This window comes from Notolepis coatsorum (genome assembly GCF_963971535.1).
Source record: "Notolepis coatsorum genome assembly, chromosome: 8".
Classification (NCBI taxonomy): domain Eukaryota; kingdom Metazoa; phylum Chordata; class Actinopteri; order Aulopiformes; family Paralepididae; genus Notolepis; species Notolepis coatsorum.
The window spans coordinates 86,331,729-86,345,689 of record NC_140172.1 but is presented as its reverse complement, the minus strand read 5'-3'; the positions used below and the strand labels follow the sequence as shown (position 1 = coordinate 86,345,689).

The window sequence follows — 13,961 nt, the reverse complement described above, 5'->3', positions numbered from 1 at the left end:
ACACACTCGACGGTTCGAAATGGGTAATATCCCACACCCGAGTACAAGCTCTGCAAAACTGCCCCAATCCAAAATCAAAGACAGAAATGCTATCATTTTTGGGAGCAGCTAATTTTTGTCGCCAACACGTGTTCAACTACGCCGCACTAGACCAGCCTCTTCGTGCACTAACGTTATCTGACCAACCCAAACAGATCGCATGGACTCCGACACTACAACTTGCGTTCCAAGCAATGAAAGAAGCTTTAACCACAGCGCCCGGCCTTGGCATGCCAGACTACAGTATGGAATTCTCACTTTTTGCCGCAGAAAGAGAAGGCTATGCAACAGGGATCCTAGCCCAGAGAAATTGCGACAAGATGAGACCAATAGCATACTATTCACAAAGACTTGATAGTGTAGCCTTGGGGTATGCGCCGTGTCTACGGTCAGTTGCTGCAGCCGTGTTCTGCGTATCGAGAAGCGCCAACATTACTCTAGAACATCCAGTAACAGTCTACGTCCCACATTCTGTGTGTATTATTTTACAAAACGCAGCTACACAACACTTATCAGCATCCAGACACACTACATACACAGCGATCCTATTGGCAAACCCAAACTTGACCATAAAACGTGCACCGCCAATAAACCCAGCAAATTTTGTTCCCCTATATGAGGATAACGAAATGTCACATAACTGTATTGATACAATCTCAGCTGTCACCTCACCCAGAGCCGACTTACAACAAACACCACTAGTTAACAGTGATCTAGTATATTATGTTGACGGTAGCGCGTCAAGACACACTAATGGATGTGATTTGAATGCTGGATACGCTGTTGTTGATGACCATGTGATGATTGAAAGTGCAAAACTACCTAATAATTGTTCAGCACAGGCAGCGGAGATCTTCGCTTTGACGAGAGCGTGCGTGTTGGCCAGGGGTAAGTCTGCTACAATTTTCACCGACTCAAGTTATGCGTTCAATGTAGTGCACAATGTGGGATTAATATGGAAACACAGAGGGTTCATTAAGACATCAGGCATTCCCTGATGTCAGGGAATGCCTCTCCCTGAACGTCAGCAAAACAAAAGAGATGATTGTGGACTTCAGGAGGTCGGGGGTCAAGGACTACAGCCCCCTCAGCATCGACGGGGCACCAGTTGAGAGAGTGAACAGTTTCAAGTACCTCGGAGCCCACATATCCGAGGACTTGACATGGACCACACACATTGACAGTGTTGTGAAGAAGGCACGACAACGCCTCTACTTCCTCAGGCGCCTAAGGAAGTTCCAAGTCAGTCAGAAGATCCTTAGGAACTTCTACTCATGTACAATAGAGAGCATCCTGACCGGCAACATCACCTCCTGGTTTGGGAATAGCACTGCACAAGACCGTAGCAGACTACAAAGAGTGACACGTTCAGCCGAACGCACAATTAGAGGGGGGCTTCCCACCCTCCAGAACATTTACAACAAGCGGTGCAAGGGGAAGGCTAAGAGAATTATTAAGGACTCGAGCCACCCGAACAACTGCCTCTTTGAACTGCTGCCATCAGGCAAGCGATACCGGAGTCTTATGGCGAGCACAGAAAGACTCAGAAGGAGCTTCTATCCCCAGGCCATCAGGCTGCTAAACGAACAATAATCGCTAAACGAACAATAATCACTATGCAACAACCATCAAATGCACACAGCACACACACCCACACGCACACACACACTCACTCAAACAAACAACACACTGCAGCACCCACTCTCCACACTTTAGATCACACAAACACACTTACACTTTATATTTATTGATAAAGGATTTGCACTACAACTCGTACACCTACTGTGAATTGTACCTAAACTGCACCTCGTCCATTTATGCCTTGCACTATATAGTATTGTATATTAGTACACTGCACAGTATTGTATATTGTATGGTAACCACGTCTACGAACATTGTACATATGTCTAAACTGAACACTGTGACCTCTTTTTTTTTTTTCCTTCTAATTTTTACTATGTTTTTATTTCATACTTATCTTGTCATGCACAGTCTCTGGAGCGCAACAGTAAGAAGCATTTTGTACAAAAGTATTCTGTACTTCTGTATGACAACTATTAAAGAAACTTGAAACTTGAAACTTGAAACCCATCAAACATGCTGTATTAGTCACTAACCTACTAGAGGCGTGTTTACTTCCTAAGCTATTGGCTGTTGTAAAATGTGTTGCACATTCTTCTTCTCCTTCTCTGGTTGAAAAGGGAAACGCCAGAGCGGATCACTGTGCCAAAAGGGCAGCGACCGTCCCCTCCCTGTTGGTAAAACAAATGGCTATCACAATCGCCAATGATAATACTCCCACTTTTGATCATGTCGTTTCATTACAGGCAGAGGCGACATCTGAGTGGCCAGTATGGACGTCAGCAGGTTGTTCCAAAATGCCAGACGGCATGTGGAAACATGCTGACGGTAGAGTTGTAGCTCCAAAACAACTCCTCCCCCTGTTAGTAAGATTAGCACATGGACTTAGCCACGTGTCAAAATTCGCAATGGTGGGCAGTATCACTTCACAGTGGCACGCGCCAGGCATCACCAGTTTAGCTCACCAATACTGCTCAAGATGTGTTGTATGCAATCAACACAATATAGGTAAAGCTATAAAGACTAGACGTGGCGCCCACCCACCACCTTGGGGACCATTTGTTAACATCCAAATGGATTTCATCCAATTAGAAAAAAGCATGGGATACCAGTACGCGCTAGTCTTAGTAGATATGTTCTCTAAATGGGTCGAAGTCTTCCCATGCAGACGCAACAACGCTCAAGCAGTAGCTAAGGTATTAGTCAGAGAAATAATTCCAAGATTCGGGTGTCCACACTCCATAAATTCAGACAGAGGTACGCACTTTATGGCACAACTGATAAACAACTTATCTACCGCATTAAGCATGAAAATACACCTGCACACACCCTACCACCCTGAAAGTGCAGGTGCGGTAGAAAGACAAAACTCAACCATCAAGAACCGTCTAGCTAAGACATGTACAGAGACAGGCCTTAAATGGCCCGACGCCCTCCCCTTAGTATTAATGCAAATGAGATCAATGCCAAACAGAGGAACAGGATTGTCACCTCACGAGATATTATTTGGACGTCCAATGTCGACACCAACCACAATGCTTCCCCCGTTATCACAAGTCCAGTTATTGCTAGCAGACGAAATTGCTATTAACTATTACAAAGCTTTGTGTGCCCAGATGAAGAGACTCCACCCCTTAGTGAGGCAGGCACAACCACAACCACCAACAACACCATGTCATGGATTGAACCCAGGTGACTATGTATATATAATGGTGTTCAAAAGAAAAAGTAAACTAAACCCCAGATGGTCTGGTCCATTTCAGGTGCTGCTAGTAACGGACACGGCAGTAAAGTGCGACGGAAAAGCATCCTGGATCCACGCATCCCACTGCAAAAGGGCAAATCTACCATGAGACCAATAACAATAGGAAAAATGACCACCAACTGGAACTGCTTAATCATCGCATGTGGCATAGCGGGATGCATTGTGTGGGCGACACTGGACGAACCTCAATCATGGACCAATGGGTTTAAGGGCGGTAAGGGGAAAGCAGTTGAACGCACCAAAAGATATGTTAACAGTCACCGCAACAACCTATATTTAAAGCTAAGCCAAGCAGTCGCACATTTTGCTAACCAATCAAATTGCTATGTATGCGGCTTAATACCCCATTCTACCGAAGATGGTTTTCCGTTAATGGGCCTCCCACTAACAGAATGCCACAAAGCCTCTCTAAACAAGTCCACAGGGACAGCTGAAAGCTGCACAAAATCAAACATGAAGATTCGACAAAGTCATGATACAAATGGAATACCAGTTTCTATTACCCCAGTAAAGTTTACAGAATGTGTATCTCAAAAGGGTTGGGGAAAGAATGTCGGGGTGTTGGAACATTGTGAAGTGCCCCAGGCGACCCGCAAACGAAGAACGATATCCCCCCGGACCAGAGACAATATCTACCCCATCCGCCAACAAAGATTAACACCACCCTGGGACAACATCCACCCTGTAAAGACACCACTGAAACCCACAACCAAAGAAACCCCCACCACCCAACGAACGACAACACCAGCACCGCCTGGGACCTACTGGATATGTGGCGCACAAGCTTACCCGTCCCTTCCACCCGGATGGAAAGGCACATGTGCATTAGGATATTTAGTGCCAGCCATGAGAGTGACACCGACCCTACCACAACACCCACTGACTAGAAAGACACGCCACGCAAATCACTTCCACACACATGACCGGGCCTGCAAGACATGCGACTTTTTCAGAGCACTAATCCCCTCCTATGGTGTGATGTCAGCCCTAGATCAAATCGCAGACCTATCCACACTGATAGAAGACTTAGCCAACACAGATGCTGAAGGACTGTCACTCGTCAGCAACGAACTGACATCAATCAGATTGATGACATTGCAGAACAGAGCAGCGCTGGATTTCCTGCTATCTAGTACTGGAGGAACATGTAAACTAATCGGTCAAGAATGCTGTGTCTACATACCTGCAAACGACAACATGACTATACCAAGCATCATTGAACACCTGCACAACATCTCCAGAGCCGCACACATCCCCCCAACATATACCATGTCCGATTGGATGACCGAGAAACTTGGTACAATAGGAGCAGTGGTAGTTCGGTACATTATGTATGCAGTAATAATATTCGTTATCCTAGTAGTGTGTGTGCATACTATAAAATTCGGAGTTGGATACATCACAAAAGTACTCTGCACAAGCCAACCCCCCCCGATAACCATGATGATCGCTACGACCATGAGAGAAGAAACGCAAGACGAACCCACCAACCCCCTCGCACCATACTTCCACAGATACGCACTAGAATCCACAATGCAGAACCTCTAAACCTTACTATTTTAATTCATTTATATTTCTGTTCATTTCTATAACATTCCTGTAAATTGTGTCATTCACTGAGCTGATGGTCATATTTGCATTAAGTCCTATTCCATTCATGTTTACCGTTTTATCTCATTGTTTACTATTCTAATATATTTTATATTTCATTTCATTTCTTTATCCAACCTTTAAATGATGTATATTTTTACCGTTTTATCTCATTGTTTACTATTTTAATTCATTTTATATCTCTCTTAAACATTCCTGTCATTCACAGAGCTGATGGTCATATTTGAATTAAGTCCTATTCCATTCATGTTTTTACCATTTTATCTCATTGTTTACTATTCTAATTCATTTTATATTTCTTTTCATTTCTTTATCCAACCTTTAAATGACGTTACTATTCTAATTCATTTTATATTTCTTTTCATTTCTTTATCCAACCTTTAAATGATGTATATTTTACCGTTTTATCTCATTGTTTACTATTTTAATTCATTTTATATCTCTCTTAAACATTCCTGTAAATTGTGTCATTCACTGAGCTGATGGTCATATTTGCATTCTTTCATTCACGTTTATATCTCTATGCCAACCTTTAAATGATTTTATATTTTACCATCGACCTGATGGTCATAGCCAGATGACAGTGTATATACTAAAGTAAAAGGTGTTGCCATCAGGTAAAAAGTAAAAGGGACGATATTCACAACCCTAAAAATACACATAGATCTTAACCCACACTGTATAAATACTGACATTTTACTTTGTTTATTTTATATTTCACCATATTCAAATTCATTTTATATTTACTTTCATTTCTTTAATTGTGTATTTTATAATTCATTTTATATTTACTTTCATTCCTTTAATTGTTTATTTTATATTTCACCAAATTATCTCATTTATTAATTCATTTTATATTTACTTTCATTATTTTATATTTCACCAAATTATCTCATTTATTAATTCATTTTATCATTCCTTTAAATTGTGTATCTCATGTGTTTACTATTTTATATTTCTTTTCATTCATTGACCCTATGACCAAAATAGGTCACAACAAGTTTATAATTTTACTATTTTATCTCATTTATTATCTCATGTTATGCTGACCTTACCTATTCCAGTCATACCTCTGAGAATACTTGTCCCAGCCACATTATAAAAGAGAAAAGGACCCAACTGTGGAATATATTGATGTATGAACTACGCCCCCTTCCTCCCCTCCCCTTCCCCCACTCCCCCCATTGTTCACCTGGTACTTAACTGCTCCCCCAACTGGGGAGCAAGATCTTTTTACCTGACTGACGGAGCTGGTCTGTTTAGGTAAGATCTCCAGCCATATTCTCTATTGTTGTAATGATTTGATTTGATCTGGGTAATAAACCTTATTATCTGGACCCTCTGAGTGAGCAAGTCATTTGACTCTATTCCTATTTGAATACTATTATTATCCTACAGTGGTTATGAGTGTTTATTCTCCATTGGGTTGTACAGGCAGAAATTTGCTTCAGTGACTCGTTCATTTCAGTCATGTGCTGGTTCTGTACTGCATCGGTCAACAACCTTGGCTCCCGGCACGCTGAAGATGTACCGACACTCCATGGGTGTACACAGGAACTCAGCAGAGTTGTCTGTGAAATTGACAACTTCGTTGGATTTATGTATTCTCAAAAAAGATTGTTGCTTCAATTTGTTGGTTTGACGACCTCCGTGATCAATCTGAATTAATGGAGGCGGACATGACCGGTTAGCCTATATGCATTGTCCAACTAACACCTCTAACACCTCCGGACATATACTACTTACTACAGGATACCTGTGTGTAGATACATATACTACTACATGATATATGTGTAGATACATATACTGATACATATACTACTACATGATATATGTGTAGATACATATACTACTACATGATATATGTGTAGATACATATATTACTAAGTAAAAAAACTAGTACACTGATTAATGAACAGTCTAACAACCTGATACCCCCAATGTACTGTGTTTTTTTCCATACAGAGTTGTAAATTGTATATTGTATATTGTATTGACATCGGCTCAAATCTATGTATTCCATCTGGGATGAATGAAGAGTCCATTTTGGCTCCATTCCTTTAGGTGCTATCCTAAGTTATCTACTATATGAGCTCCATTCCTTTAGGTGCTATCCTAAGTTATCTACTATATGAGAAAAAAACTAGTACACTGTTTAATGAACGGTCTAACAACCTGATACCCCCAATGTACTGTCTTTTTTATTCCATACAGGTCTGAAAATATTGTATTGTAATATGTATCAATTTGTTGTTTTTCATACATAGCCATCATACACATTTATGTGATATTGTGATATTGTGATATCTACCTGTCAATCTAGCCCTGCTACTAATCATGACGTCAACCTAGCCTGTTGACTGATTGCCGATTGTTCCCACCTGTTGTCAAGTACAGCCTATTTAAGTTGTGTTTGTCACATTTGTCATTTGCACACTGATGAAGGCCGAATGGCTGAAAACGTTTTGTGCGCTATAACAACTTGAAAATAAAAACAACGATATTCCGAGTGCAGTCCCTACCTCCTTTTTTGATACATATATTACTACATGATATATGTGTAGATACATATACTACTACATGATATATGTGTAGATACATATACTACTACATGATATATGTGTGGATACATATACTACGTACTACATGATATCTGTGTAGATACATATACTACTACATGATACCTGTGTAGATACATATACTACTACATGATATATGTGTAGATACATATACTACGTACTACTGTACATGATACCTGTGTAGATACATATACTACTACATGATACCTGTGTATACATATACTACTACATGATACCTGTGTAGATACATATACTACTACATGATACCTGTGTAGATTGTAGATACATATACTACTACATGATATCTGTGTAGATACATATACTACTACATGATACCTGTGTAGATTGTAGATACATATACTACTATATTATGATACCTGTGTAGATAGATACATATACTACTACATGATATCTGTGTAGATACATATACTACTACATGATACCTGTGTAGATATATATACTACTATATGATACCTGTGTAGATACATATACTATTACATGATACCTGTGTAGATTGTAGATACATATACTACTACATTAGATACATATACTACTACATGATATCTGTGTAGATACATATACTACATGATACCTGTGTAGATAGATACATATACTACTACATGATACCTGTGTAGATTGTAGATACATATACTACTATATGATACCTGTGTAGATAGATACATATACTACTATATGATATATGTGTAGATACATATACTACTACATGATACCTGTGTAGATACATATACTACTATATGATACCTGTGTAGATTGTAGATACATATACTACTATATGATACCTGTGTAGATATACTACTATATGATACCTGTGTACTACATTACCTGGGAGATTTTGACAGGTGGGTCTGGGTTGATAAATCGGCAGCCAAGTTCGACCTTTGACCCCACGTAGTCCGATATCCCAGAATCCATATCTACCTCCTGACCTTGTCCAGCTTGTTGATTAGTAGTAAAGATGGTGGTATGTTAGTTTTACACACATATTCAACACATGTACTATGGATGAAACCGAGTGCTTTTAAAGGGCCACTTCACTGAAACCAGTACCAGTGAACCAGTAGTCAGGACCAGCAGTCACTCAGTCAGGACCCCCCTCTGCAGACCACTACTCACTCGAGCAACTGTCCTCATCATTGGTCTGCAGCCACAGGACTCATTAATGTCCCACACTTCCATGACAATGATTTTGTAAAACGGTCAAATCAGTGAGGTGGACCTTTATAAAGTACCTGTTTTTACACATCTTAGACATATCTTACCTTGAATGATCCAAGTAATCAACAAAGATATACACACATGGGTAAAATCCCCCATAGCCAAAACTAGTATTATAAAAAGTCTAAAAAAAATACTTGACAATATTTTTTCAGCTTTGTACAATTGGCAACGTTTGTACAAAGTGATTGACGTTACTGCAACAAAAAAAGTCACAAATTAATTGAATTCCTTGTATAAAAATTCCAAATCCAAAAGTGCTTGAATCTGTAAAAATGCCATAGATCCAGCTGTGTTATACTGTCAGAAATACTATGTCAATTAACATGATTGACGTTACTATCAAAAATACCCACAGTCAGGTACAAAATCCCCCATATCCAAAAACAATACTTAAAAATATCATCATCGGTATTCCGGTACACGAATAAGCAAAAAAAGATTCACATTGCAGTATTCCCAAGTGTACATTTTCGTATTCCCGATCAAAGTAAGGCAATTCCCTTAAAAATTTGATCCAAGCAATACTTCAAATAAGTATTTGCGGTAAAACTCTGATTAAAAACAATGAAACTCAGAAGGGAATTATTTTCCATGTAAAAAATATTCTAATTGCAGTAACTCAAAGTAAATATTTCTGAGTGTCTTAATGTTGAATGAGTTCCATTGAAGAGTTGATGCTCAAAATTAGATTAAGGCAAATACTTCAAAAATGACTTGCAGTTAATCTCCGATAAACACAGATTATGGGGTTTTGGTATGTAGTAATATTCTGATCGCAGTAATCCATGAGTAGATATTTCCATATGTCTGATATTTTGTCAGAGTAATAATCCATTCAAACGAGATTCCTTTTTTTCCTCAAAAAGGAAGAAAGAAAAAAAGTGACAACCATCAACTAAATACATATAAGGAAGCTTCAAAAAGTAAACATTTCCCGATGGCAGAATCGCTGAGTATACATTCCTTCAGATGAGCTCCATGTAATAATTCTTCAAGCAAAGGTATGCAGTACTTGGTTAAAGTAATTCCGCTTAGCTCTATTTAAACTCAAAAGGGAGTAAAAATAGGAGGTTGTAGTACCTCAAAGTACTTATTTCCAAATGTCCTGAGACTGAAGTAGTAGTAGTTTTATTAATTGTCCAAGTACTCAATGCCCAAATGAGCACTGAGCAGCCAGTGGGCAGGCAAGTGAGGGGGATTAGAGAGAGATTATCAAGTGAGAGATTAGGTTTGCGCATATGTCACACGCGCACACATTCTCTCTCACACACATTCACACTCGCAATCTCTCTCTCTCTCTCTCTCACACACACACACACTCCCTATCTCTCACACACACGTTACACGCACACAAACGTGGCTTAAAGGAATCAGGGTCAAACAACAAACTAATCCCTTGGAATAATCTTCCAGGCGTATTTGGGTCGAGTACTTTTACTTCAGCATAATATTAACCAGTTTTGAGTAGATCGTTTATATGTTGAACCCACGTCTCCCTCAAGAAGGAGTCTCCTTGGATGCAGTTGGAGTGGCCTTACCTTTCTCAGCTTTATGGAGATTTGGTTTCGGAGATACTTTTGTTAGTTGGATCCAACTGCTATATTCAAATCCACTTGCCAGTGTAAATACAAACTCACTGCACTCGTCTTTTTTTCACTTCGCCAGAGGGACACGTTAGGGATGTTCATTGTCTCCATTGCTCTTCGCTATTGCAATTTAACCTTTTATCTATTGCTTTCTAAACATCACCCAGGATTCTGAGTGTTACTTGGCACGGTGTGTGTGAGGTTCTCCTGTTCCCTGGACCTTTTATTCCCTGTCTCCTCACCTCACCAGCCCCCACCCTCGCGTTGTCGTTACTGTGAGGTTCGCCTCTTCCCTGGACCTTTAATTCCTGTTCCCTGGACCTTTAATTCCTGTTCCCTGGACCTTTTATTCCCTGTCTCTTCACCTCTCCAGCCCCCACCCTCGCGTTCGTTTACTCTCGTCTGCTCTTCAGCAGCCCACACCCTTGGACTACCTTATTTATGTGTTTGATTGGTCCGTGCCGAACACACACTTCTAGTCAAGTATCAATTACCATCACGCACCTGATGTGTGTTCTAATTAGCGCCCCAGTGGGCTTTAAATACCTGGATCTCCCCCCCAGTCCTTGTCGGGTCGTTCTCTATCTGTAAGCTCCTACGGGAGATTCCCTATCTGTATCTGTTTCTGTATTCTGGATGCTGTTTCATCTCCGGCGTGAGACGAGGTGCCAGCCTTCGCCACCTGTCGCCGTTTTGCCTGGAGTGGGACACAGTACTGCGCTCTCTAATTCTCTACGGGAGGTATTCCAGTGTTCCACTCCAGACCCCGCGCGATGCGCTCCTACAGCAGACGCGCTCCTTCAGCAGACGCGCTCCACTCCAGACGTGCATTGCTCTCTAATTCTCTACGGGAGGATGTGTCTCTCCGAGCCGGCGCGCTCTCCGAACCGGCACGTTCTCCAAGCAGACGCGCACCACTCCAGACCCCGCGCCAGACGCGCACCACTCCAGACTCCGCGCTGATGCGCTCCTACAGCAGACGCGCACCACTCCTGACTCCGCGCTGATGCGCTTCTACAGCAGACACGCTCCTTCAGCAGACGCGCTCCACTCCAGACGCGCATCGCTCTCTAATTCTCTACGGGAGGATGTGTCTCTCCGAGCCGGCGCGCTCTCCGAACCGGCGCGTTCTCCAAGCAGACGCGCACCACTCCAGACCCCGCGCCAGACGCGCACCACTCCAGACTCCGCACTGATGCGCTCCTACAGCAGACGCGCACCACTCCAGACTCCGCGCTGATGCGCTCCTACAGCAGACGCGCTCCTTCAGCAGACGCGCTCCACTCCAGACGCGCATCGCTCTCTAATTCTCTACGGGAGGATGTGTCTCTCCGAGCCGGCGCGCTCTCCGAACCGGCGCGTTCTCCAAGCAGACGCGCACCACTCCAGACTCCGCGCTGATGCGCTCCTACAGCAGACGCGCTCCTTCAGCAGACGCGCTCCACTCCAGACGCGCATCTCTCTCTAATTCTCTACGGGAGGATGTGTCTCTCCGAGCCGGCGCGCTCTCCGAACCGGCGCGTTCTCCAAGCAGACGCGCTCCACTCCAGACGCGCATCGCTCTCTAATTCTCTACGGGAGGATGCGTCTCTCCGAGCCGGCGCGCTCTCCTCCAGACGTCTAGCCTGCGCGCTCCTACTCCATCCCTGTAAGCAGCTCTGCCCCTCGCCCTGTCCAAGGCCTTAACCCTGTTCTCTCTGTCCCTGTCTCCAGCCCGCCTCCGCGGGCCTCTGTCCCTGTTCCCCTCTCCAGTGCCCCAGTCCCTCGCCCTGTCCAAGGCCTTAACCCTGTTTTCTCTGTCCCTGTCTCCAGCCCGCCTCCGCGGGCCTCTGTCCCTGTTCCCCTCTCCGTTTCCCCTGTTCCTGCCCTGTCCTTGCCCTGGCCCTGTCCTTTAGCCTTAGCCCCTTAGCCTGCTCGCCTCTTAAAGGCACAGTGCCTATTTTCCCTAGTTCTTGTTTTCCGGTATTTTGTGTTCCCCCTTAAAGGCACAGTGCCTATTTTCCCTAGTTCTTGTTTTCCAGTATTTTGTGTTCTCCCTTAGCCTTCCCCTTAGCCTGCTCGCCTCTTAAAGGCACATTGCCCTTTTTCCTTGTTCCAGTATTTTTGTGTTCTCCCTTAAAGGGACAGTGCCGCTTTTCTGTTGTATTCAATAAATGCCCAGTTCTTGGCTTACTCTCATACCTGTCTTGTGTTGTGCGATTGGGGTCGGTTACAAACCATAACAGTACGACCCGACCAGTCGACGACCCCAGCCAGCACAGACAGTGTATGTTGAGTTTTCCCTTTTTTTTTGTTCCCTCTAGCTCCCCTGTTAGCCTTTGTTAGCTCCCCTGTTAGCTTCCCTGTTAGCTCCCCTGTTAGCCTGTTAGTCTCCCTTGTTAGCTCCCCTGTTAGCCTGTTAGTCTCCCTTGTTAGCTCCCCTGTTAGCCTTTGTTAGCTCCCCTGTTAGCTTCCCTGTTAGCTCCCCTGTTAGCCTGTTAGTCTCCGCTGTTAGCTTCCCTGTTAGCTCCCCTGTTTGCCTGTTAGTCTCCCCTGTTAGCTCCCCTGTTAGCTTCCCTGTTGGCCTCGTTAGCCCCCCTGCAGCTTGCCAGGCCTCTACTACCAGCATGGCCCCAGTCTGCTAGCTTAGCCCCGGCTGCTAGCACAGCCTCTATGTTAATGCAGCCCTTGCAGCTAGCATAGGCCCTGTAGCTAGCCATGCCCAGGCAGCTAACCCGGTCCCTCTGCATGGCCTCCACTTTTTGTGTAGCCTCCCCACTGCTAGGACTGCCCCTTCAGCTAGCAAGGTCAGTTTCCCCACTGCTAGGACTGCCCCTTCAGCTAGCAAGGTCAGTTTTCTCCCACTGCTAGGACTGCCCCTTCAGCTAGCAAGGTCAGTTTCCCCACTGCTAGGACTGCCCCTTCAGCTAGCAAGGTCAGTTTTCTCCCACTGCTAGGACTGCCCTTTCAGCTAGCAAGGTCAGTTTTCTCCCACTGCTAGGACTGCCCCTTCAGCTAGCAAGGTCAGTTTCCCCACTGCTAGGACTGCCCCTTCAGCTAGCAAGGTCAGTTTCCCCACTGCTAGGACTGCCCCTTCAGCTAGCAAGGTCAGTTTTCTCCCACTGCTAGGACTGCCCCTTCAGCTAGCAAGGTCAGTTTTTCCCCACTGCTAGGACTGCCCCTTCAGCTAGCAAGGTCAGTTTCTCCCACTGCTAGGACTGCCCCTTCAGCTAGCAAGGTCAGTTTCCCCACTGCTAGGACTGCCCCTTCAGCTAGCAAGGTCAGTTTTCCCCACTGCTAGGACTGCCCCTTCAGCTAGCAAGGTCAGTTTCCCCACTGCTAGGACTGCCCCTTCAGCTAGCAAGGTCAGTTTTCTCCCACTGCTAGGACTGCCCCTTCAGCTAGCAAGGTCAGTTTCCCCCACTGCTAGGACTGCCCCTTCAGCTAGCAAGGTCAGTTTTCTCCCACTGCTAGGACTGCCCTTTCAGCTAGCAAGGTCAGTTTTCCCCACTGCTAGGACTGCCCCTTCAGCTAGCAAGGTCAGTTTCCCCGCTGCTAGGACTGCCCTTTCAGCTAGCAAGG

The 13,961-nt window shown here is 43.8% G+C and overlaps 1 protein-coding gene across 1 annotated transcript in view; it reads right to left on the bottom strand.

Moving 5' to 3' along the window:
* Nucleotides 1-8,508, bottom strand: part of LOC311233501 (nectin 1a-like) — a gene marked incomplete at both ends in the record, with an annotated part of 112,718 nt that extends 104,210 nt beyond the window's left edge. Inside the window, one exon of the mRNA XM_084320468.1 lies at nucleotides 8,419-8,508. Within this exon, the coding sequence (XP_084176594.1) occupies nucleotides 8,419-8,508 (90 nt within the window). The remainder of the gene's footprint in view (nucleotides 1-8,418) is intronic.
* Between the last annotated feature and the right edge of the window lie 5,453 nt (nucleotides 8,509-13,961).